The sequence below is a fragment of the Arvicanthis niloticus genome, chromosome 4 (assembly GCF_011762505.2).
Source record: "Arvicanthis niloticus isolate mArvNil1 chromosome 4, mArvNil1.pat.X, whole genome shotgun sequence".
Taxonomy (NCBI): Eukaryota; Metazoa; Chordata; class Mammalia; order Rodentia; family Muridae; genus Arvicanthis; species Arvicanthis niloticus.
Window position 1 is genome coordinate 34780926 of NC_047661.1, and position 25297 is coordinate 34806222.

The window sequence follows — 25297 nt, forward strand, 5'->3', positions numbered from 1 at the left end:
GACTCTAATGACCAGCTAAGGAGTTCCTGTCCCAGGTGCTGTCATCGGCTTGACAGCTGACTCATCCATATCCTGTGGGTGTTAGATTTTTAAGCCAGGTCTGGAAAACATTTGTTTCTTTTCCATTCCTGTTTAGTCATTTCTTACACAACCTACCTGAGTTGTTTCTTCAACTCATTCTTTCAAAGTGAACACTCCCTGCCGTTCTCTCTCCTGCTTCCTTCCCTCTCCATACCTCCTCAGGTGAGAGTGTGAGTCTTGGGCCTCTCACGCTGTGTAAGTGCTCCACCACCGAACAACATCCCCAGCCCTTCCTGCCCTTTCCTGGGACACATGACATCCAACTGAAACAGCTCTGACCGTATCCTAGCATCCCTGCAACAGATCTGACAAAAATAAAGGTTTTCTCAAGAGGTTGAGATAGTCTGACTCTCAGACTGTTGAAACAATGAATCCCCAAGAAATGGGAATTTCCCTCAGGAAATTCCTGTTGGGAAAAGGAAATGGCCTCAGCTTGAAGGGGAATTTGTCTTTCAGGAAGAGAGTTCACACAATTCTATCTAGTCAGATCGCCTTACAGGATGAGATGGCATCCAATGGTGGGTGAATGGTGGGGGGACCACACTTTGACCCGGACTGCTTAGATGTGCATACCCCTGGCCTTCTATTTAAACTTCAATCTCATTTCGGGATCTCAGAGAGAGGTTAACTCGTTGTCCCTCTTTCTAATGTGGGCATATTAAGTACATCTCCTTTTTCATTTTTGTTCGTTTGTATTCTTGTTATTTTGTTTTTTGTTTGTCTTTTGTTTTTGTTTTGAGACAGAGATTCACTGTGTAGGTCTAGCCGGCCAGAACTCTCCATACCATGCTGAAGGTCCACCGGCCACACTGCCTCCCCAATGCTGGGATTAAAGGCGGTCGCCACAGCTGCCGCACCTACTTTCCACTTTTAATTTGGCCTTTTCTGTGGTCAATTGGATGGATAATCCTCTAAATTCGGTAACAGTCCAAACTACGTCTGGACCATCCCGAGCAGTCCCCCTAACCCCTAATTCCTTTAGCCTTCATTTTCCATAACTAAAGAGCCCCAAAGACTGGAAGGAAGGTGTGACTTCCAGTCCTCCAATCGTGGTCCATCTCCAAGGCCAACTCGAACAGATCTTCTGGCGGTACAGACGCTCTGCGCCCTGTACTTCGTTTCCACATCTCGTGCCGGAAGAGCGGATGCTTGTCGCAGCCGCCACAGAAGTAGCCAGAGCTTCCCGGTGACTAATCTCCATTACCGCCGTGGAGCGTGAAGCAGACGGTCCAGGGAGGACGTTCTCACAGACACGAGCTCGCACACACTCGGCGCTGGAACCAACCCGGGATTCCCAGCCTGTGGGCGCTTCCATTACAGCCGGCGGGAGGGGGCGCCGGATCACGGAACGCCTCTCTAACCAATTCCTACGGCGTCAGCCATCCCCCAGCCTCCACCCAGTGAACGATAAACTGTCGCTCTCTCTAGTTCAGAGGGTTCATTCCCGGCCGGAGCTGTTCCCGTCTGACTTCGCCTGGGTCCTGCGCGCGGATCCTCCCCCCCGCCGCCGCCGCGTGGTAGCGCCCGCCCCGCCGCCGCTCGCCGGTTGCTCCCCGGCGTTAGCCTGCTCGCCTCAGTGAGCCGCCGCTGCCGCCGCCGCGTCTGCCTCGCGGCACAGCTCGCCCGGTCGGCGCCGAGGGACGAGGAGGAAGGAGCACCCCGCAGCGCAGCGGACCCCGAAACCCCACCGCCGCCCGCCCAGCTCGGCCCGGCTCGTCAGCGCGGCGGCGCCCGGCATGTATCAGAGCCCGCGGCGGCTCTGCTCGGCCCTGCTGCTCAGGGACGCCCCCGGCCTGCGCCGCACACTCGTGCCCGGCCCGCGCCGAACGCTCGCCCCGCCGGTGCTCGGATCCCGGCCCGCGTCCCCGCAACTGCAGGCGGCGGCGGCCTCGGGCGCCGCGAGGTCGCGTCCCCGAACAGGTGAGCGGGAGCGCGGAATGAATGGGCGCCTCGGGCTGATCCCCGGCGCTCGCCGCGGCGGCGGGTCCGGAGGGAGCGGACGCCGCTCAGGGGGCCTTGCTTTCCGCCTTCGTGTCTGATCTACCTGAAGCCCCGGGGGCCACGGTGACCCCAGTAGCTAATATTCTTTCGTTTTACACCCTCGGGTGCAGGGCGGTTACGCTTTGATTGCAGACTGCCCGTGGACATCTTCATGAGGGGGGGAAATACCCAAAAATGACATAGTCGTAGGTTAACTGGGCCTACGAGCGCTGAACCTTCTCGAAGCCCTATTAATAATAGGACATGTTAACTCTTTACGTTTATTTATTTATTTATTTATTTATTTATGTTTCGGGGGTGGTGGTCTTCCACTTCGTCTTAAATCCATGCGTGAAGCTGGCAAATCAGCCTTTCATCAAGAGTCAGTTCTGTACATCGTCTTGCTTTTTTTAAGTGTCCCCTTTCTGCCTAGAAGCAGATTTCAACGGTCACAAACTACATACAAATCAAGTACGGCTTTTAAATGAGTACTTTCTCCCTCGAATCTAGCAATTACTTTATGTAGGCTCTCCTTCAAAACCAGCAATTATTCCATAATACTCTTCTAGAAAGTGTAATTTGGTTGTTACCACAAATAGGTTATTGCCATCTAACATACGGATGCTGGAACTATCCTTATTTTACTAGAGCACATTTTGATAGAGTGTTGGATTAATTTAAGGACAGATGCACATTAGGAAGTATAGGTTTCCCGCGGCTGTCTTTTGTTGCTTTTTTTCAAGCCATGGTTGTGGCTCTCCCAGACCTTAACTATGTAGACCAGGCTGGGTTCAAATTTATAGAGATCCACCTGCCTCAGTCTATCGAATGATGGGGTTAAAGGCTGGCTTGCTAGTGGTGCCAAGCTGTGTGAGGCTTTCTTTAACAAGTTATCATCTGAGTCTGGTTGAAGCCAAAACCTTAAGCCATACACAATCACATTATTGGCAGATATTTAGACTGGGGTTTTTTGGTTGGTTGGTTTTAGTTAACCAGTTAAAATGGGTGTGGTGGCATGCGCCTGTAATTCCAGCACTCCGGAGGCTAAGGCTGAAGGATCAACATTTGGAGTGCCCCCAACCCCAGTACCAGAGAGTCTGTTTTGGATGCACTTTTTTGCTGGATGGTGGTGGCACTTTATCCCAGCACTCTGAAGTCAGAGAAGGCAGATCTCTTGATTTTGAGGCCAACCTGGTTTACAGATGAGTTCTAAGATAGCCAGGGCTCTTCAGAGGCACCCTGTCTCAAAAAGGTAGGTAGGAAGGAAGGACTTTTGAAAATCCAGGGTTATGCCCCCACCTCTGGGTCTATAGAACTTTGGTTAGAAATAACTGTTGGGACAGATAGCATCCCAATAACACCAGCAGTAGCTGCTAGTGGTGTTTTCCTATTGCTTGTTTTTAGGAGGAACATTGTTAGGTTTGAAGGTGGAGGTTGGCTAGTGCCAGCTCATTTTAAATTCTCTTCCAACTCCTTCAGAAATTGGATTTGTCATTAAGCACATCTGTGAATGCAGTTAGCCTGTGTAATACAGATCAAGGACAGCTGTGGTAATGGAGTCGAAGTTTACAGTGTGAGGCTTCTGACTGATGTCTAATGCATTCCTTTAAACGTTATTTGAAACCCCTTGGATTTCTGGGTAAAAACTCATAAATGGAAGGACATAGGGTAGGAGAGGGAAGTGGTAGACTGTGGGCTTTAACATGCAACAGGCCCTAGCAACAAAGGAAGAGATTGTGAAGACCCCCATACTCGGGGGAGACCCTTCCTCAAGCCTCCGGAATCGCGACCACCCAAAAATCACAAGAAACCATACCTGGATGCAATCAGCAGAGGTTTATTAGGGGAGGAGCCGGCGGTCAAAAACGACAAGCTCTTTAGCTCCAAGAGCAGGGTTTTTGGCCCCATGTGGTAGGTTAAAGGGTCTTTTATAGCATGGGGTGGGGGAAGGAAGGCATTTTCGCGTGCTTACACATGATTGGTTGTTTTACAAATTTTGAACATAGCACTGGGAAGACCAAGGGAGAGGTAACCAAGAACAGTGGAACATTTCAGAGAATCTAGCCCAAATGATCTAGAGTCATGTGAGATCACTCTGCACACTCATTCTTCCACAAAAATGTGGTTTTCACCATGCTATTGTGTCCTATTCTGCCATTTCAGATTACTATCTTTACTTTTTCCAGCTATAGGGCTATGGCCCTACCTAGGTGATAGCATCTTTATCTGTAGTCAGGAATGCCTTCCTGCCTTGAGCGAGGCTTGGGGAATGTAATCCAGCAAGTGTCCTTCACCTGGAATGTGAAGGCCTGAAATCTTATTTTCAGTTCCGAGTTCTGTAAGGCAAAAAATCTACACATATTTCATAAAATGGCCTTTATAATTTTTCACTCTGCAATTGCAGGATTTTAATGGTACTTAAACTATCTTAGACAGTACAAGGTGTAGACAACTTTCCTGTTTCCTGTATCTTGGGGGAAAGATACAGTCATTGATTTGTCACTCATTCTTACACCATGTCACTCCCCATAGGTGCTTTCATATAGAAGAGTCTGTGGTATAGTATATTGACAACTCTAAGCTGTAGGTTATTCAGAAGAGCTTACTCTCCATAAAGAGATGGGATTTGGGGCTAAGGAGATGATGCAAATGGTGAAGCTGCTACCAAACCTGAAGACCTAAGTTCAGGCCACACTGAGGACTGAGGACCAAGTCCTTCACGGTGTTCCCCGGCATCCACACGAGCCCACACATACATGCAACAAATGGGTATCATTTTTAGATTTTTTTTTAAGAGGTGAAATTTAAGCAGATTTGGTGATTCAGGCTGGAACATTGCTTTTTTTGTTTTATTTTTGAGAGCATCTCAATGTAGCCTTTGCTGTCCTGGAACCCTGCACCCAAGTGCTGGAATTAAAAGTGTTGGCCTGGCCAGGAACAGATCTTGAATTCAAGGCAAGCCTGGGGTGCAGGTTCCAGTACTGTGTTCTGTAGGGGGAGAGGAAGGTCTGTTTAATTAAATGAAACACCTTTTAGTCTCATAGGGACATTTTTGCTGTGACAAGGTGAAGGCAACCTCTAAGGATAACTCTTGATACTTTCAGGGGTGAGAAGGTGACAGCATTCAGAGCTAGACTTGAAAAAGAGAAAATGCTGCCTGTAGTGCTGGCACACCTCTATCCCAGCACTCGGGAGGCAGAGGCAGGCAGGTCTCTGGCCAGCCTGGTCTACAGAGTTCCAGAAACCCAAACTTAAAAAAACCAAAAAGGAGAAAATGGTTAGGGTTGAAGGTGAAACATTTGAGGAAACAAAGTGGAAAGGAGAGGTAAGAAGAACCTCTAAGGCATTAAAGAAGGGCAGAGAAGAAGCGTTGTGCAGAATGGGTAACATTCTCCAAAGTATCTTAGAAACGTTTGATTTCTGTTTAAGAACTCAGAGTCTTAAAAAAAAAAAAAAAAGAACTCAGAGTCTTGAATTTGGTAAATTGAATTTGGTAAATCAAAATACCCAGATTCCACATTATGAAAAAGAAATAATGACTCCAGGTCCCTTTTATTACTTCCTTCTCACTTGATTCACTTTTTAAAAATTTTTTGTGTGCTTCTTATGCCATGGGTGTGGAGTACCTGAGAAGGCCAGAAGAGGGCATCAGATCCTGGGGATGTTTGTCAGGAATGCTCCAGATGGTGGCAGGGTCCTCCTGAAGAGCAGCTGTGCTCTTGACTACTGGGCGTCTCCAGTCCCCGCACCTTCCCTTTTCTTTGTTAGGATTAAACCTAGATCTTTTCTCATGTTAAGCAGGGTGGTAGTGTTCTTTCTTTTGAGAAAAGGATCTCCTGTTACCCAGCCTGGCCTTAAACGGTATGTGGCTATAGATAACCTCAAACTCACTGATTCTTCTCCCTTTGTTATAGAATGCAAGGATTATAGGCATGGGCCACTAGGCCAAGCAAGCTGATTGTCCCTAAAAAGCCCCAACCTTGTTCAGAGGTCTTGAAGAAGCTGAGAGCTGCTCCACCTCGTTTGTGAGGTTGTGAGTGCCCGCACATTCACAATCTAACCTGCATCTTGCAGTTAAGTACTTAGAGGGTGAGCACCTTCAGAGTTATTACATACTATATGGGCATAAAAGGGAACCTTGGGGGCCCATCTCAGCATTTTGCTTTCCTCTTTAAAGCAAAGACAGCAGCCCACAGTAAGGCAACAGTTGCCACAGTTACGGTGCCGCAGGGATGCAGAGTTGTCTGTGGGCTGGGAAATGCTATTCTCCAAATCCTCCTCCTCAGTTAATGAAGAGTTGGCTACATCTCTGCTCTCCACCACTGGAACACGGTGCTTTTTTCTTGGAACAATTTTAAAGGCAAATACCAGCTCAGTAGAAAAGACATCTTTATTTAGTAGTCCCCTTAACTTGTGAGTAAGCTGTTTATGAGAAAGAAGAGATGGGAAAGCTTGTAATTATCAAGCTTCTCCAGAATACATTCTTTTCCTTATGGAGAACTAAGCTGTCATTTTCCTGTAGAGCTCAATGGTAATAGTTAAAATGCAGAGGGAGACTGGGAGTGGTGGTTAGGTTAATAACCAGGGCTCCAGAATGGAAATCAGTGGATGGACATTTGCAAATCTTTTGACCTTGCTTGCTTTGTTTTTTTTGTTTGTTTGTTTGTTTGTTTTGTTTTGTTTTTGTTGTTTTTTGGTTTTGGTTTTTTGGTTTTTTGAGACTGTTTCTCTGTATAGCCCTGGCTTGTCTTGGAACTCAGTCTCTAAACCAGGCTGGCCTCAAACTCAGAAATCCGCCTGCCTCTGCCTCCCAAGTGCTGGGATTAAAGGCGGGCGCCACCACCGCCGGCCTGCTTGCTTTGTCTTAATGCCAGATGCCATCTAGAAGAAATTAACACATCAACTGATAAAGGCATGTCCACAAACTTTAGCAGTATACTCAACCAAGTGTTACAACGTTCCATATGCTAATTACAGCAGGAATTGAGAAGAACTATCCAGATTGGTTTGGCCAGATTGGTTGGGGGAAAGCTTTGAAAGAGTGGGAGGTAAAGGGCACACTTGAGAAGGGGGCAGTAGTGGGGCAGGGAGAACAGTGTCATTAAAAATGCAAATTCACAGATTTGATTTCCTCAAGAGAAACCTGATAAATTCTGTCCAGCAAGTGCCTCTGGTATTTCTGTAGGTATTGGGAATATTCTATAAGCCTGAGCCTGCTTTTCCAATGATGCCCCCCCCTTTTTTTTTAAACCCCTAATTTTATGTTTATGGGTATTTTGCTTGCATATATGTCCGTCTATCCTGTGCATGCCTAGTACCTGAAGAGGTCAGAAGAAAGTAGTAGATTCCCTGGAACTGGAGTCACTGGGTGGATGTAAGCCCTGGGGAAGAGTAGGGAGGACTCTTAACTGCTGAGCCAGCTGCTGCTTATAACTGAGGCGCTACAGAGAGGATTCTGAAAGAATGGGCTTTACTTGAAGGAGAATTAGGCAGTGTCCTGGTGTCTTGGAAAAAGGAGGAAGGGAAACTGACAGCCACGTGTTAGGAGTTACTCTTTACCCATCAGAAGTGGCATGGCCTCAGTGGTTACCACGTACTCCAGGAAATACTCAGAACTTGGGAGTGATGCGCCTGCTGAAACATCTGGTTGGCTAAGATGTCCTGGTTATCTTTGGTTTGTGCTGAGAATTGACCTGGGATCCTCCCTTACACATGCTAAACAAGTCTTGAGACACTGGCTACATCCCTAACCCTTATATTTATTATATATATTTGAATATATACTATATTTTATAGTGGGGGAAAGCAGCCTTTCTGAAGAAAGAAGAAAACTACATGGCCTCAAGTAAGGCTTAAAGCACTCCTAGGATGAGTGAGCATGTCAGATATAGGCTAGAGTGCTCAGGAGAAAGAGAGATAAAGGATGCAGATGTCTCTAAACTTTTTCTCTTTCCACTATCAAAAATTGTCAGGGCCCCACTCTGGTTTTCTAAAGTTTGATACCAATAAGTTGAGCCTGGACATTTTGTATTCTGGCATGCCCAGGTAGATGGTGTAAGGAGACACACTTCACTTAGGGCTTTAGAAGTCTGCCCTAATTTTTTTTATTGATGTATTTATTACACCTTCAAAAATTAGAGATTGGTATTAGATCGTAAGGTTTGTGCAAAGGGGGGCAATTTTGATGTCACTTTCTTCCCCAGGGCTTACATCATGAGAACAGTGTAGCATGAGAAGTCCGTGAAAGGGGGATCAGTGTTCATTTTCTCTGCGCAGAAAGTTTGAGGCCAGCCTGGGAGGCAATAAGATCCTGCCTCAAATAGTAAATAATACAGTAAAGTCAGGGAATGTAACTTGGTGGTAGAACTCTCCATTCAGTCCCCAGTGCCAGCAAGAAGTGGTGTGATCATGGGTCTAGGAAGTCCCTCAGTCCTAGATAGGACTGTTTTCTCAGTCTTCCTGTGTCTCCCATAACTGCCCTTCCTAAACCTAAATCCAGTGCTGGGCTTCTTGGTGGATGCTGCCACTGAACTACATTCCCAATTTCCGTGGCTCTAGTTTGGGAGGGGATTTGGAAAGTGGCAGCTAGGCCTCTCTGTAGAATGAGGAAGCCAGTGGAGACCACTCTTTGCCAAAGGTGCTCTCCTTCCCGCCTCAGAAATACCCTTGAAAAGCGAGCAAGATAGCACAAGCTTGTAGTGCCAGCCCACCCTCCCTCAAGAGGCTAGTGCCAGAGGATTTCAAGTTTGAAGCCTGCCTGGTCTGCACAACAAGGTCTTGTCTCGAAAACAACAGCAAGGAGAATCAAAGGGGAAAATCTTAAGTAAACATGCCCTGGAAGTTTGTTCATGATCTGGTCTGCCTCACTTTGAGGACAGGCCTCTCAAGGCCTAAGTTGCGTGTCCACTTTCTTTATAGAGCTTTATCTGATTCTGTCCTGCAAGCAGTGAGGAGGGCAGGCTGAAACTAGTGTAGCTGTTTGAAATATCTTTTTTATGTATATTGTTTGTTTGCTTATGTGTCTGTACACGCGTGTAGGTTCCTGTGAGGTTATAAGAGGGTATGGGATTACACTGAGCTGGAGTTGTAGGAGATTGTGAGAAAACCAATATGGGTGCCAAGAATTTGCCCTATTGATGGCATAACTTCTGGCGTTCTGATTAATTCTTTAATTTTTTTTTTTTAAGTTTTATTTATGTGTACAAATGTTTTGCCTGCATATATGTATGTACATGTAATACATGTGTGCCTGGTACCTTGGGAAGTCAAGTGTCTGTTCTTCTGCCACAGGAGTTACAGATGCCTGAGAGTCACAGCCTGTGTGCTAGGAACCAAATCCAGGCCCTCTGTAAGAGCCACAACCACTCTTAACCACAGAGACATCTCTCCAGCCCTAAGTTTTTTGGAATGTAGGTGCTTTATTCTCAGAAGATCTTAGGAAGGAAAGAAAGTATATTCCATTTTGCTAACTCGATCTAGAACCAACAGACCCAGTGACTTATTATGGTACACCAGATATAACCAGTTTCCATTTTTAAAAATAATTTACAGATTGTGTTTTATTGTTTGTGACAGGTCTCATCAAATAGCCCAGTGGAATTTACTGTGAAGCCTAGGCTGTCTTCAAACTCAATATGTAGTAAAGATTGAACTTGAACCCCTTGTCATCCTGGCCTCCCCTCCCAAGTGATTACAGGCATGTGCTACCACTCCCAGAAGGCTCTGGAAATTCTTGTATGAAAATTGTCTTTTCTTGTTTTTTAAGCCACAGAAAACTTGGTTGATTTCATCATGTATGTGCAAACTCTGCAGGAGCTGTGTGTGAAAGCAGGTGAGGAGACAGACTTATAGGTCTGTCTTAAGGTCTCTTAAGACCAGATAGGTCTTAACTAAGTAGCCCTGTCTGGCCTGGAACTTACTAGATAGACGAGCCCAGCCTTGAATTCACAGAGATCCAGCTGCATCTGCCTTCCTGGTGCTGAGATTAAAGATACGAACCACCATTTCCAGTAACAGTTACCTTTTAATAAAGGTTAAAACCTGAGTTGGCAAACTCTCTGTAGAACCATCTAGTAACTGCTGAGGCTTCTGGCCCATGTCTAACCCCTGACGTTGCAGTGTATGTGTATCCACGGGCGGTATATAAGATATATACTTTTTATGGACATTGAAATTTGAATTTTGTGGGTTTTTTCACATGTCCTGGAATATTAGTGCTAATATTTTCTCAATACTTATCACTATAGAAGAAACTAATGATGTTTCATAGATTAGCAGCAGCACAATGCAGGGCACCAGTAGATTTGGACCCTGTTCTAGAGAACTCTGAGTTTTCAGCAGAATGTTCTTTTGGGCTTTTTCACAGCTGTAAAAACAGGTCATTTTTAAAAAGCATCTCAGGTCTTATTAATATAGGGATGAGATGGCACCAGACTACTTGTGCTGTGCTTTTCCACATACTTCAGAGTATTATTCTAGAACCCAGCTTAGGGAAGCAGTTGGTCAGTTGCTGAGCAATTGAGCACCAAACATGTTAAAGTAAGTTTAATTTGTTTGCTTTTGAGAGTGTGTACCAGTATGTGTAAAAGGGTTTCTTTAGAGATATTTTCTAATAAGGCTGTCATGACTGAAAACATGGCTCAACCTTTTCTGGAACATGCTTTGGCTGTCTCATCTAGTCTCTGACTTTCTGCCTGCTGTTCATGGATTATGACACTGTGTTTGTATTTTTAGACACATTAGATTGAGAGTCATGACCTTCACTGGCTATCTCCGAAAATGCCACTTGGGTCATGACACTGCTTTCTTTGTACACTCTGTGCTGTACCAGTGTGTGTGCCTTAATGGCAGTGACGTCGACAGATGGAGGAGGTGAAACTTGACCTCTGACTATTCCTGGCACAAAGTCTGGGCTGCCTTGTGTGCCTGGCCTCTTCCCTGCAGTAGTCAGTGCTGCTGGAGATGCTGACACTCAGCAGTCCAAGGTGCAGGCAACTTTCTTCAGGGCCCCAACTCCAGTCTCCTACATCAGTATCCACGTATGGAATGGTGCATATGGGATTGCTGGAAGAGTAATGAGAACACATAATCTGACGTTGTAACAGCCTGCTCTTTAAATGTTAGAGAACTGCTAATCATTCAGATATGCTGGGTGCATCTATCCAGTCTTAGCTATAATTGACTTACGCATAGTGCTAGAGACTGAACTCTGGCTCCTGCTCATACTCCCCTGGACTACATACATAGCATTTAAACTTGCAAAACCGTGGCCTCGTGTGTAAAGTTAAGCTGCAGGCAGCCTGCCAAAGACTATCAGCAAAGTACTTAGCTGATAAAAAATTATTTATTTTGCCATTATGGGTAAATGTTCTACCACCCTATGTCTCCAGCCCTGTTAACATTTTCTAAAGCACCATACTGGGTGTACTATCGCTGTCCCATGCCCAGGACATAGTGGAACACACTGCTAATCCCAGTACTTAGGATGTGAAAGGAGAATTGGTTCAAATATCCAAGGACAACTAAAGTTAAGAAAAGCACGTCCGGTAAAAAAGAAGAAAAGCTATTAGTGTATGTGCATAGACCTTAGACGTGGGTGCTTGAATATTTGATTCCTTCAAAGTATACTAAATATGTAGTATAGTTAACATCCAATTGTCTCATGTCATTTTGTGTGAACTTTCACTTATTTGCACTAAAGGTGGCCACATTTGTTCTGGAACCCATTCTAATAAGCCAATGAGGGAATGAGCTAATTAGCTGTCTTAACCTCTTGAGGTAGTTGAGTGCATGGCCAGCAGATGGCAGCATTGGGCTACTGGTGCAGCATGTTGGTGTGTACTTCCTTGTCCCAGGTTTCCCTAGGCCTAAGTCTGATCAGCTTCCAAATCTCCCTAGGCGTGTGCCTAAGACATTCCTGGACTTGGCTTATTATTTAAGCTGGGTCATGTTTCCAAACTCAAACTGGAAAACATCCACTGACCAGGTAGTTGGGTATGGGTAGTTGCAGGATGACTAGAAGAGAGAACAGGGTGAGGAGCGGTGTCTTCTAACCGCTAGTTTGGGAACTAGGTAGGACCAGTTTGAGTCTTACTATTGAGATTGCCTCCAGTGATCTAATTAGAAATGTAAAGCTGCTTTATTTAAAGTCAGAGTCACAGCCCGGAGCTGTGACAGCTCAGTCCAACACTTACCTAGCAGATACAAAACCCTGGGTTCAGTCTCTAGCTCTGAAGAGAAAGGTCTGGGTAAAGCTAGATATGGTCTTTTATTTAATGTAGTGTGGGACGATGGAGGCTGGGTCTGTGTAACCCCAGCTGATCCAGGACTGTAAGTAAAGACCAGGTTAGCCTGGCACTTGAAGCAATCTTGCCTCTGCTCTTAGTGCTATGATCACAAGTACTAAGGTGTCTATAGAGCTAGTTCCAGGACACCCAAGCCTACACAAAGAAATCCTGTCAACAAAAACAAAGCTCTCTGAATTTCTTTGAGACAACCCAAGTTGGCTTTGAACTCATATCCAGGAATGCAAAATGGGTTGTTGTTGAGCTTATGTTCACTTGTGGAGAGTCGTTTCTTCTGAGGAACAATAATTAGATGATGCACCAAGACAAGAGAGGTGAATTCCATCCACTGCCTCCCTGCCACTTCCCACCCCCTAAACTATATACTGGCTGGTTTGTGTGTCACCTGGACACAAGCTAAAGTCATCAGAGAGGAAGGATCCTCCATTAAGGAAACGCCTCCAGGAGACCCAGCTGGAAGGCATTTTCTCAGTTAGTGATCAGTGGGAGAGGGGCCAGCCCATGGTGGGCCGTGCCACTCCTGGGTTCTTTGAGAAAGCAGGCTGAACAAGCCATGTGAAGTAGACCAGTAAGCAGCACATGACTTTCCATGGTCTCTGCTCCAGGTTCAAGCCCTGCTTGAATTTCCTGTTGTGACTTCCTCCAACGATAGACTGTAATCTGGAAGTGTAAGCTGAATAAACCTTTTCCTCCATAACTTGCTTTTTAGTCACAGCAATAGAAACTAGGACAAAATGTAAACAAAAAATTTAGGCACTGTTTAGATCTAAGTCATTTTTTATCTTTATAATAATCCTTCCTGAACTTATAAAAATATGAGATGTAGCATATAAAATGTAGTTAAATGGTAGTATAAACTAGATTATGTAATGACAGACAGCCATTAGAAAAACGTATTTGTAAAATTGGTTGTTAACTAGTTGAGAAGGTAGGAGAAAGGGCAGGCTTTCGTTAGGATTTGCATAGCCTTGCTTGTAGAGTATTGTGAAGAGTTTTAGGTGCTCCCCAAACTAGCCCACACTCTTGGGTTATATCAGGAATGCTAGGCTTAACACCCGGGAATATTCTTGACTCTCCCCATGAGTGCAGTGAGCCAGGCTGGAGACTCATTGGTTCTTGATGTCAGTTGTGTTTAGGGCTAGGGATATACACACTGCTGTAAGGTGTTATATATGTGCTTAGGCGTTGATGTATTGCAAGGGATGGCTACTGTTGGGCTACTCATTCTGCAGCAGGCTCCTTAAAGTTAAGCTGATTCTTCACTATGTTGGTTGATGACTAAAATGAAAACTGGCATTTTCCTTTCATGGTGAGCCACTTAAGAGCCAGGTGAAACTGTAAAACTTCCCTGTTGTTCACTTTGAATATTCTATATAACTCTGGAAATACATAGCACATGGCTGCTAGAAGTATTTATAGTCCAAAGGAGAAAATGGCAGAGAATACTTTTCAATTCAAATACAAGCAGTGCCATCTGTCAGCCCTTTATGTGTCTTGGAGTGTAGCTCAGTGGTGGGGCACTGGCTTAGTGTGACAAGGCCCGTATTTTATAAACACAATGGTTTGTATTTCATAACAGCCTGTGACATACTTAACCTATATTCAGATGATGATTCCGAGATGCTCTTTTTAATCTTGGAGTTTTCATTTCTCTTGAATTGAAAGTAAAATTACTGTGCCAACCCGATTTTCACTTTTTAAAATAATAAACTGTTCAAAGGAGCAATACCACTTTAAATTTGCACTGTCCATAGGTACTTCAGGCTCTAATTAGTTTGTTAGGGCTCATGCTTTTTGAGTATTGAGCTTAAGAACTCTGCCTAACTCACAGACACAAGATTTCTCCTGCACTTTTCTTAGAAGTTTAATTTTTAGCTGAACAAGGTGCTCAGACGTGTAACAGCCCTTGGGAGCCTAGTACTAGGCAGGTGTGGGCTCCAGTGTAAGGCTTGCCTCTCATTTGAGTTGTTTGTTCTTGTACTGGGGGATTGAACCAAGGGCTTTGGACATGCATGCTAGATACATGCTCCATCACTGAGTTATATTCCCTGCCTGATTAATTTTACTGAGGTGGGGTCTCACTAAATTGCCTTGGCTGGTCTTGAACTTACTGTGTTGGCTACTCAGATATACAACTCACTATCCCCCTGCCTCAACTTCTAGAGTAACTGGAATTACAGTTCTGTGCTAGCAGGCCTTTTCCTCTTGGGTGGGCTGGGGTAATAGTTTTGGGAGAAGTCCACAAAGATAGAGTTGTTCCTGTCACACATGGGAGTGCATGCACTTGACTTAGTCACTGACATGGCTGTGATCATCTGCCCAGTGTAAGGTTTGCCAGGTTCTCCAAGAACCCAGTGTCTCTTTCTTAAATTATTTGGAATTTTCTATAGGACCAGCTGCCCTACATTCCCTCCCATTTGTTTATTTATCTTATTATAGTTTCATCAAGGTTTGTTTTAGCCCTTAGTGTGTGCTTTGTTATTTATTTATGTATTTATTTATTGAGGCAGTTTCTTCATGTAGTCTTGGCTGTTCTGAACCTCACTCTGGTTGGACCAGGCCTCTGAGTGCTGAGCGGCACTCCGGGTCTGTTTGCTAACGTTATATCTGTTCCACTATGGGCTTTGGCCATTGAGGTCTCTTTCAAGTTGGCTCTTGTCTTTGGTTCAGTTATTTGTCCCAGTCATTTTTTTTTCAAGGACTCCAGATTCCACTTGTGAGTTTATTTCTCATTTTCTATTCATGTGTATGTGTCTGTATGAGTGTATGCCACTTGTGTGGAGGTGCCCAAGGAGGCTAAGGGGTGGTATCAGATCATTTGGAACTATTTACAGGTAATCGTGAGCTAGCTGCCTGGTGTGGATACTGGTACTGAACCTTCTTTCCAACCCCAGTTATTTGTTTGCGTTGTTTTGTTTTACTGATTTATTTATTCTACATGTATGGGTATTTTGCCTATATGTTGTATGTGGACCACATGCATACCTGGTGCCCATGGAAGTCAGCAGAGGGTGCTGGATACCCTGGTACTAGAGCTGTGGTTGTGAACATAATAGGTCTGGGAACTGAACCCAGGTCCTTTCCAAGAGCAACAGGTAATCCTAACTGCTAATCAAATCTCCTAACACTACATACCTCACACCCCAGGTTGGTTGGATTTTGAGACTAGCATTAAACACCAAGATACGTGTGCCACAGTGCTATATGCAGTGTGTCTTAGCTTTCAGGAATGTATGTCTGTGAATGAGAGCCTGCACACACGCACACATGTACACACCCTGTATTACATCCATGTTTGTACATCACAGGAAGATAAGCATGAATTCCCACTGCTGTTACATGCTCATGTTACAGCGTCCCTCTCAGTCTCTCTTCCTTTAACTAGCGTGTCCTAACCAGGGACACTTGCACCCACTTACCCGTTTTGTTTGTTTGTTCACAAGCCAGTGATTTTTGGATTGTTAGGTCCTTCCCTCTGAGAAAGGACTTCACCAAGTAGAATGCAGTGTGTGTGACCACAGTTCCTCTTTTTTAATCCCTATACTTTGCTGTTGAACATTGTTTTCCAGAGATAATAACCCCTTTTCCTAGGCTGCTCTGAGAGCTGGTCCGATTCCTTGGTCAAGTACTCTTGAAGTCTCCCAACTGCCAGTTAATATTTAAATTTACATGAATTGAATTCCTTCTTTATAGCTGCCTCTGTGGATTTTGATATGTATAATCATTTTCTTGGTTTTCCTTTCTATTGTTATGATAAAAAACCATGACCAAAGCAACTTATAAAAGAAAGTGTTTAACTGGGATTACAGTTTTCAAAGGGCTAGAGCTCATGATGGTGGAGCAAAGGCACAGGGGCAGAACAGCTGAGTACTCGATCCCAAACCTCAAACAAGAGGCAGATAGAGCACCCTGGGAATGGAGGGGGGGGGTGTTTGTTTTTTGAAACCTCCAAAGCCCTGCCCCAGTGGTATACCCCTCCCAATAACTTCCCACCTAATTCTTCCTGATTCCACCAATTCAAGCCTGGGAGGCTCTGGATGCCATTCTCATTCAAACCCCAACCCTGCATCCACGTTCTCTTACTGCATTGTTCTTCCCTGAGTGCCCTGTCTGCCCTGCCCTAGCAGCCACCACTCCTACAGACTCTAGTTTCCTGTCCTGTGGTTCCTCCAGGGGGTCTCACAGTCAGTCAACTGTAGGACCTGGCTTCTGTCACTTAGAGAATGCGTCTGAGGTATTCCTCTTAGGAGTCACTCATGCTTCTTTCTACTAATAATGTTTTGTTTTATGGACATTCTACTCTTAACTGTTCACATACTGAAGGGCATCATGTTTGTTAGTTACTAAATATGGTAAGTCTATTAAATTAACATCTATAAGCCCTACCAAGCCCCATATCTTTCAGAATAGTCAGCTACACATAAATGATCAAATAATAAAATCCACGGTGAAGCCATCAGGACTGAGTTACGTGTGGGCACTGTTTAATTAACTTTGCTTCCCTGTGCAACAGTGTCCACCACTGTCCTTACCGGAACTTCAGTAGCTTTTATGAATAAAAGCTTAGTTTATTGTATGCTCTTTGTCTTTGTTGAACATCAAAAATAACTTTTTCATATTTTGTCACCATTTTTAGTGTCTTGGGAAGAAAAGCATGTTTTATAAGCTTCCTCAGGCTGTTGTACCAGAAGCCAGAGAGAATGTTCCTTAAAGTTTACAAACTCACCCGCACTCACAAACACAGCATCTCAAAAACATCTCAAAAACAAAATGTTCATACTAGTTGTACATTTTTCTCCTTTTTAGGCAAAATTTTTTCAAAATAGCTTCTTGTATTTCCTCCTCCCCTCTTTCTGACACCAAAAATAAGAAGTGTCTGTTGTCACTAAAGTTTGCTGTGTTACTAATTCCAGATCTTTCTCCCTTCATCTGGCTTCAGATGTCAGCAGTATGGGTGCAGGTCCTCAGTTCCTCATGAAACACCTCTCTCCCCGGGCTTGCCTTTGTGGATTTTTAGCTTTCACAGGCCGTGCCTCACCCCATCCATCTCAGTCAGTGGAGTACCAGGCCTTGCACATTCCAGGCAGACCTGTCTCTGAGCTTCCTGATTCTACAGTTACACTAAGTCTAACCGCTCTCACATGTCAGGCCAGCTCTGCCCTGAGTTAGCCACGCTGGCCGTAAACTTACTTTGTATCCAGACAAACCTAGAACTCTGGATCCTGCTGCATCAGCCTCCCAAGTACCTGGGATTGCATACATGTACCACATGGTGTGTGTGCATGTACCACTGTCCTTCTGTCCTCTCATGTTTCTCTTCTGGCTGTCCGTATTGCCCTACAATATACTGGGGTTTCTGTTTTGCTTTTGAGATAGTGTCTCACTGTGTAACCCTGGCTGGTCTGGAAATAATTGTATACACCAGACTAGCAAACTCAGAAATCTGTCTGCCACTGCCTCCTGAGTGCTGGGATTAAATCAAATAATCAACTCTGAGTTCTGTTTTGCACTTCTCTCCCTCTGTCCAGACTGCCCTTCAGTAGATCCATTGGGCTTATTTTTGTACCACTTGTATCTTTGAAGACCCATCCTGGACCGTCACAGATAAGCAAGATTTCTCTGCTACCCAGATTCCTACCTCACCTCTCCTGTTTTTCTCCTTTGCAGTTTTCACCAAATGTACACTCTGTGGTCCTTTGGTCTTTCCACTACAAGATATGCTGCCTGAGAACAAGGGTTTGGTCTGTTTGTTCACCGGTGTGTCTACAGGAAGCTAGGGTAGCGTCTGATACACAGTGGGCATTTGTGTATCAGATGTATGATGTATGAGATAGATGTTCATTTGCAGATTGGGCTGTGCTTGTATGAGTGAGGCAGGGGTTGATGGAGATTTCTATGATGGGCTCAGTAAGTGGTGTGTATTCACAATGAGTGTTGTATCTCTAAGTCCCTCTTAAGTTATTTTTTGTTTATTTTTGAGATAAAGTCTTACTACATAGCTCTGGCTGCCTAGAACTTGGCCATGTAGACCAACCAGGCTGACCTGGAACTACCAGAGAGCTGCTTGCCTCTGCCTGGAGCACTGGGGTTAAAGTTTTGAGTGTTTCAACCATGCCGGCATTTTAAAAAGACTTTTCTGGGCTTTTTTTTGGCACTTTGAGTCTGGGTCTCAGGTAACTTAACCTCAAATTTACCTTGTATGCTAGTATGTGATAAGCTGGTGTCTTAATTAAGGTTTTACTGCTGTGAACAAACACCATGACCAATACAGGTCTTATAAAGGACACCATTTAATAGGGGCTGGCTTACAGGTTCAGAGGTTCAATCCATTATCATCAAGGCAGGAGCATGGCAGCATCCAGGCAGGCATGATGCAGGAGGAGCTGAGAGTTCAACATCTTCATCTGAAGACTGCTAACAGAACACTCACTTCAGGCAGCTAGGATGATTCCTACTCCAACAAGGCCACACCTCCTAATAGTGCTACTCCCTGGGCCAAGCATATACAAACCATCATGGCTGGCTTTTTTAAATAAGAAATGTAGCCCAAACTGACTGTGCTAACTTAGAAACAGGAGGTTTTTTGTTTTTTGTTTTTTTTGGTTTTTTTATATTTATTTATATGTGTTTTCTGTGTATGTGTGCATGCATGGAAGCCAGAGTACAGTTTCTGGGAATCAGTCCTCTTCTATCATGTGGATTCCAAGGATCAGACTCAGATTGTCAAATTATATGAGAGCAGGGGCTTTTCCCACTGGGCCATCCTGCCAGCCTCTGCTTTTAAGATGGAGTATTCTCTTTATCTGCCCTCCTTTGTGTTGTGTTTGATCTTGATATATCCCTTGTTGAGCGGTGTAGCTTTTGCATGAAGAATTCTTTCTTTAGACTTGAATATCTAGGTGGGGAGGACCAGTTTGAGTTAAGGAAAATTAGCAAAAAGAGGATACTTGGATACACCAGTTGATTTTGATACACAGGGACATTTGTGACCTGCCAGGGCCGTAACTGCTTGTTATCAGCCAGCCAATTTTTTTATAAAGATAACTTGGTCTTTGTCTCTCAAGAGACAGTAAGTTGAGATTGGAGAGATGGCTTAGTAAGTAAGAGTGCACACTGTTACAGAAGACCTAGTTCAGTTCACAGCAGCTGTGTTAGCCAGCTCATAAACCACCAGTAACTGCAGCTCCAGGGGGCCCAGACCCTCTGCCCCCTCAGTTACCTGCACACACTGGTACACTTACAACTAAAATTAAAACTGAGAGGGCAAGATGTCAAATATAGTAGTGAAACCCAGGGTCTTCCGCGACTTTAGGAAAACTAACCACTTTAGTTTCTCATGTTAATTGGTTAAAGATCTTTCTTGGGTGTTAAAAAATGAAGTTAGGAGGCTGGAGAGGTGGCTGAAATAGTAAACTTCCTACTACATAAACAGACATCCAAGCTCAGGTCCCTAGCACCAACATAGAAGTCACATTTATCCATAATACTAGCCTAGGGTGAGCAGAGATCTCGGAGGTGCCCAGAGCTTCCCAGACAGCTAGGCTGACCAGCTGGTGAGTCTAGGCTCAGTGAAAGCCTCTTTAAAGACAAGGTAGAAAGAGATGAGGGAGGACAGCAGCTAATGGCCTTGTGTGAGGACTTGTACACCTGTCTTGTCTGTCTGTTCTGTCGAACGTCAGGGTTTATTCTGGCTTACAGTTCAGAGGGATGCAGGTCAGCAAGCATGGTGACAGTCAGGAAACAACGTATGAGCCGCAGGGGCTGGAAGCCGCCTGATTATTTCTTCACTCCACCCTTCAAAACCATTCTGGCGTTTACTTCTGCTGTTTGTTTTTTGAGACAGGGTCTCTCTGTGTAGGTCCATCTGTTGATTGTCCTGGAACGCCCTTTGTAGCCCAGGCTGGCCTAAAACTCGTAGAGATCTGCCTGCCTTTCCCTCTGTGGGAGTAAAGGCGTGCAGTGTGCACCACAGCTGCCTGGCACAGAAACCCTTCTTAAAGATAAAAACTTGGGGGAAGAATGTGTATTTGTTAAAGAATGCTTGTGTAAGACCGAGTGGGTGTGTAAAGACGAAGAGGTTATTGAGATTACATGAATAAGCTCAGTTTTGCAGAGATTAGTTATATGCAATACTTAAATTACCTGTCCTTGTGAGACGCTGGAGGCCAGAAGCTCCACTACTCTCCCTTAGAGATGGCTTGATGCCTGCAGGCAGTGCTGCCCTGACTCAGCCCTGCAGTGGGATGGTGAAGGTGCTGACTGACAGCTGGCTGTGTCTCTGTGCTTCTCCCGCAGTGAGTTCCATGGGAACCGGCACCAGTCGACTCTACAGCGCTCTCGCCAAGACAGTCAACAGCAGCGCAGCTGCTCAGCACCCGGAGTACTTGGTGTCAGCTGACCCAGAACATCTGGAGCCCATTGATCCTAAGGAACTTCTCGAGGAATGCAGGGCTGTTCTGCACACTCGGCCACCCCGATACCAGAGGGACTTTGTGGCCCTGAGGACAGATTGCTCCAGTAGCCACTCTCCCATTAGAGTCATGCAGTGGAACATCCTGGCCCAAGGTATGTCAGGTGCTGAGCAGTGAGGTCTGCAGCAGCTTCCTTTCTGCTTCTGTGCATTCCCAACCCTCCTGTGTGTGCGGAGGGAGGAGTTATGTATGGGCGGTTTCTGTTCAGCAACTGTGGGATAAGCTTAGGCATTCTGTTGCCAACAGCTTGAGTCTGTGACAGCATTTACAGGCAACAAACTGAATGGGTAGTAGGGGCAGTGTGTGGGGCAGCAGTGGAGATTAGCTGTAGATGGCCTTGGTGACATTGGTACCATGATGACTGCCAGAGTTTGAGGCCAACTTGAGCTGTGGTGTGAGGCCTTGTCTCAAAACAAAACCAGAGAGAGATATGCTTGACCAGTTCCTAGCACTTAAATATTTTTATTTGTGGCAGCTGGCTAGAAGTGACCTACACCTTTAGTGCCAGCCCTCAGGAGGCAGAGGCAGGCGAAGTCTCAGAGTTCCAGGAACAGCCAGGGCTATTCAGAGAAAGAAACACTATCTCAAGGGAAGGGCGGATTAAAGAAATTTGTGGCATTAAAGGGCCCCTTTTATTATACTTGCTGAATTAAAAACTAGGTTTATCAATCATTTTTATGTAGTAATACTGTTTATCTAGTAGTTGAATTGTAAGCAAAGGTATCTTTGCAGGTGAAGGGGGGCTCCATAGTTAAGAGCCAGATGGCTCCAGAGGATGCTCCACCTCTGGCCTCTGCAGGTACCTGTACTCAAGTGCTTACTCCCCTCACCCCAAAGTTAGACATAGTTGTTTTTTTTCTTTTTTGGGGGGGTGGTTTTTGTTGTTGATGTTGTTGTTTTGTTGTTGTTGTTTTTCTGAGACAGGGTTTCTCTGTGTAGTTCTGGCTGACTTAAAACTAGCTCTTTGGACCAGGCTGGACTCGAACTCAGGGATCTGCTAGCCTCTGACTCCAAGTACTGGAATTAAAGGTGTGTGCCCTCCACCACCCGACTCACCAACTTTCTTTTAAAAAAGTATTTGTATTTATTCTTTGGCAATTTCATATATAAATACCATGGATGTTGGCCTGTATCTACCCACACCCACCCTGAGCAGCCGCCCTTTGATTCTGTTCCCTGGAGAATGAGTCCATTCATTCGTAAGGAGAAAAAGCTGCTCATTTGTCCCATTCATTCTGAGTGGTATCTATATATCCATTCATCTGGCTTTCTTATAGTCAGTGTTAAAACTAGTGTTTATTTAAATTGACAAATTTTTAATATCCCCAGGACTGTGAAGAATGGTTTCTCTAAACCTAAAAGCAAGTCTTATGTCCTAGAATACAGCTATATGAAATATTTTTTGTATATAAAAACCCTACTGCTTGCTTCAACAGATGATAGCATGAGGTTATTTTGTCTGGGTGTGTTAGCACAGCTACACAGACCTGCTCCAGCATCAGAGGAAAATGTCAGATTTCCAAGCCTCTTCCCACTAGATTTCTTTTTCTTTCTGTTTTCTCTTTTCCTTTTTAGTCAGGGGCTCAGTATGTAGCCTTAGCTGGCTTGAAGCTCAATTAAATATCCCGCAATGGCCTTGAACTCAGGGAGATCCACCTGTCTCAGCCTTCTCAGTACTGAAATTAAGAATGTACCACCACACCAAGCTTCCACATTTTCTTTGAGGTTATGGTCTGTAGAAGCTGACAGATGTTTGGCTTTTCTTTTCAGCTCTTGGAGAAGGCAAAGACAACTTTGTGCAATGCCCTGTGGAAGCACTCAAATGGGAAGAAAGGAAATGCCTTATCCTGGAGGAAATCTTGGCTTACCAGCCAGATATATTGTGCCTCCAAGAAGTGGACCACTATTTTGACACCTTCCAACCACTCCTTAGTAGACTGGGTTACCAAGGCACATTTTTCCCCAAGCCCTGGTCACCATGTCTAGATGTGGAACACAACAACGGTCCAGATGGCTGTGCCTTATTTTTTCTCCAAAGCCGATTCAAGCTCATCAACAGCACCAATATTAGGCTGACAGCCATGACCCTAAAAACCAATCAGGTGGCCATTGCACAGACCCTGGAGTGCAAGGAATCTGGACGACAGTTCTGCATTGCTGTCACCCACTTAAAAGCACGTACTGGCTGGGAGCGGTTCCGATCAGCTCAGGGCTGTGACCTCCTCCAGAACCTGCAAAACATCACACAGGGAGCAAAGATCCCCCTGATAGTGTGTGGGGACTTCAACGCAGAGCCGACTGAAGAGGTCTACAAACACTTTGCTTCCTCCAGCCTCAACCTCAACAGCGCCTACAAGCTGCTGAGTCCTGACGGACAGTCAGAGCCTCCGTACACAACCTGGAAGATCCGGACCTCAGGGGAGTGTCGACACACACTGGACTACATCTGGTACTCCAGACATGCTCTGAGTGTTACATCCGCTCTGGACCTCCTCACTGAAGAACAGATTGGGCCTAACCGGCTCCCGTCCTTCCATTACCCTTCAGACCACCTGTCACTAGTCTGTGACTTCAGCTTTAACGAGGAGCCTGAGGAGCTTTTATAGACACCATTGTTTTAATCACAAGAGTCAACCAGGGATGTTTTGGGAACTGAAATAGGATAGGAAATTGCCTGGAAAAGGACACTCAGTTTCTGCCACTTACTCTCCATCATTTCCAGCATGCCCTTGAAAAAGAAATTGTACACAAACCTTTCCAGTTAAAACCTGCATTGAAGAGGTGTTTGCACTCCAGTTTGAGCTTGTTTCATCTGTGTACCATCCTCTACCATTTAGGGGCATTAGTAGCATAGGCTTTCTTGGTTTTTAGTTGAGGATATTGTAAAAACCCAGTTTGTGAGCCCTTCGGAATTAAAGTAAGATGTAGGAAGTTTTCTAGGCATCATTTCAAGTTATTTATTTGTGGGATTTTTAAATGTCAGTGGGAAGTGCATGGTAATATTTATTTTTTTATATCTTCATGTAAAATTAAGTGGATTATATAGCATTGTGGACATTTTAGAACCATGCAGGTATAGTCTTAATTCCTTAAAATTTAAAAATGTTTTTATTTGATGATCTAACAGAATGTACACTAAGGAACTATTTAGCCCTGGGGTTTGTGACTTTATATGTGCATTCTTCACAAACCCCGTTTGCTTTGCCTCCAACTCATCCGTTGTGTTTTCAAGGAATTCAGTAGCGTTGAGTTCTTCAGCTTCCACTGTTTCGTCATCGTTTGGTGTTTGTGCCTTTTCTGTCGTGATGACACTGGTGGGCATGGACATTACCCAGCCACGTCTCCTGGAATGTGCTGTTTCCTAGTCGCTCCAGGGACAGTTCCCGAACAGCTGCTAAGAAGATTAGTGAGAAGTTTTATCAAGACGCCAGATGCGATCCCAACATTCACCTGAGACGAGAAAGTCCATGTCTTGGAGGCCAGCTTGGGCCATCTATCAAGACCCTTTCTTGAAAAAAAAATCCCAAAGACAGCCAGATGATTGGGTTCAAATTTTGTAGGAAAAAATGTAAGAGTCAAAAAGATAACCCTTCTCTTTCAATTGTTGAAGCCTCTTCCAAACAAAATAACCTACCAGTGGTAAGATGGTAAATATCGTAATGTGTGAGTTCTCAATATTACTTAAGATTAATAAATGGACTTACAAAGAGTGCTTTTAATAACTTGTCTCCTTAGTGTAAGAGTTACCTGGGAGTTTGTTTGGATCTTGTAATAATATATGGTGTTACACACTATCCATTTATACACCGAATTTTCATCTCAACAGAAGTAACTACACAAGCTTCTGGGTATCTTGGTCCCAAGGATGGAGCCCTCCAAAGTGGCTTGCTTACCCCTGCATTCCACCTCCAGGTCCTCAAGTAATATAGTGGTCAAGTTAGTCTCCCCATTGTACAAGAGCACTTCAGGCTTAATGCAGACACAGATACTTACCAGCGGCCAACAGTACTTTACCACAGGCCTGACTTGGTTATGGGGGACACAATCAAGTCACAGCCTCAGGATTCAAGGCCATTTAGAACTGAGGTGGCTCAGTGGTGGAACACTTTCCTAGCTCATGTAAGGCTCCAAGTTTATCCCCCCAACACCAGGAAAACCACACAACCACCAGCAGGACATGGTAGTGCTCTAGGAGAGTAGAAGTAGGGTGATCAGGAGCTCATGGCCATTCTCAACCACAAAGCAAGTTCAAGGCCAGCCGAGGTTACTTGAAACCCTGTTCTAAAAGCCAAAATAAGAGATAGGGGTTCAACAGAGACTTGCAGTTAGCGGCCCAGCCACTAGGATGCCCTTGTTCCTCACCCTTTGGGCATGTTTGCTTTATCCTTCTTGCTTAACCTTTTTTGATACACTTTGTAGCCCAGGCTGGCCTCTATGAGCATCTGTGAAGCCCAAGATGAC

The 25297-nt window shown here is 44.8% G+C and overlaps 1 protein-coding gene across 1 annotated transcript; it reads left to right on the top strand.

The window, feature by feature from the left end:
* The first annotated feature begins 1247 nt into the window (after positions 1-1247).
* Noct (nocturnin) lies at positions 1248-24545 on the top strand. Its single transcript, XM_034501383.2, has 3 exons — positions 1248-2001; positions 20661-20930; positions 22607-24545. Exons 1-3 carry the CDS (start codon positions 1818-1820, stop codon positions 23440-23442), a joined length of 1290 nt encoding a protein of 429 aa, XP_034357274.1. The 5' UTR covers positions 1248-1817; the 3' UTR covers positions 23443-24545.
* Positions 24546-25297: the final 752 nt, after the last annotated feature.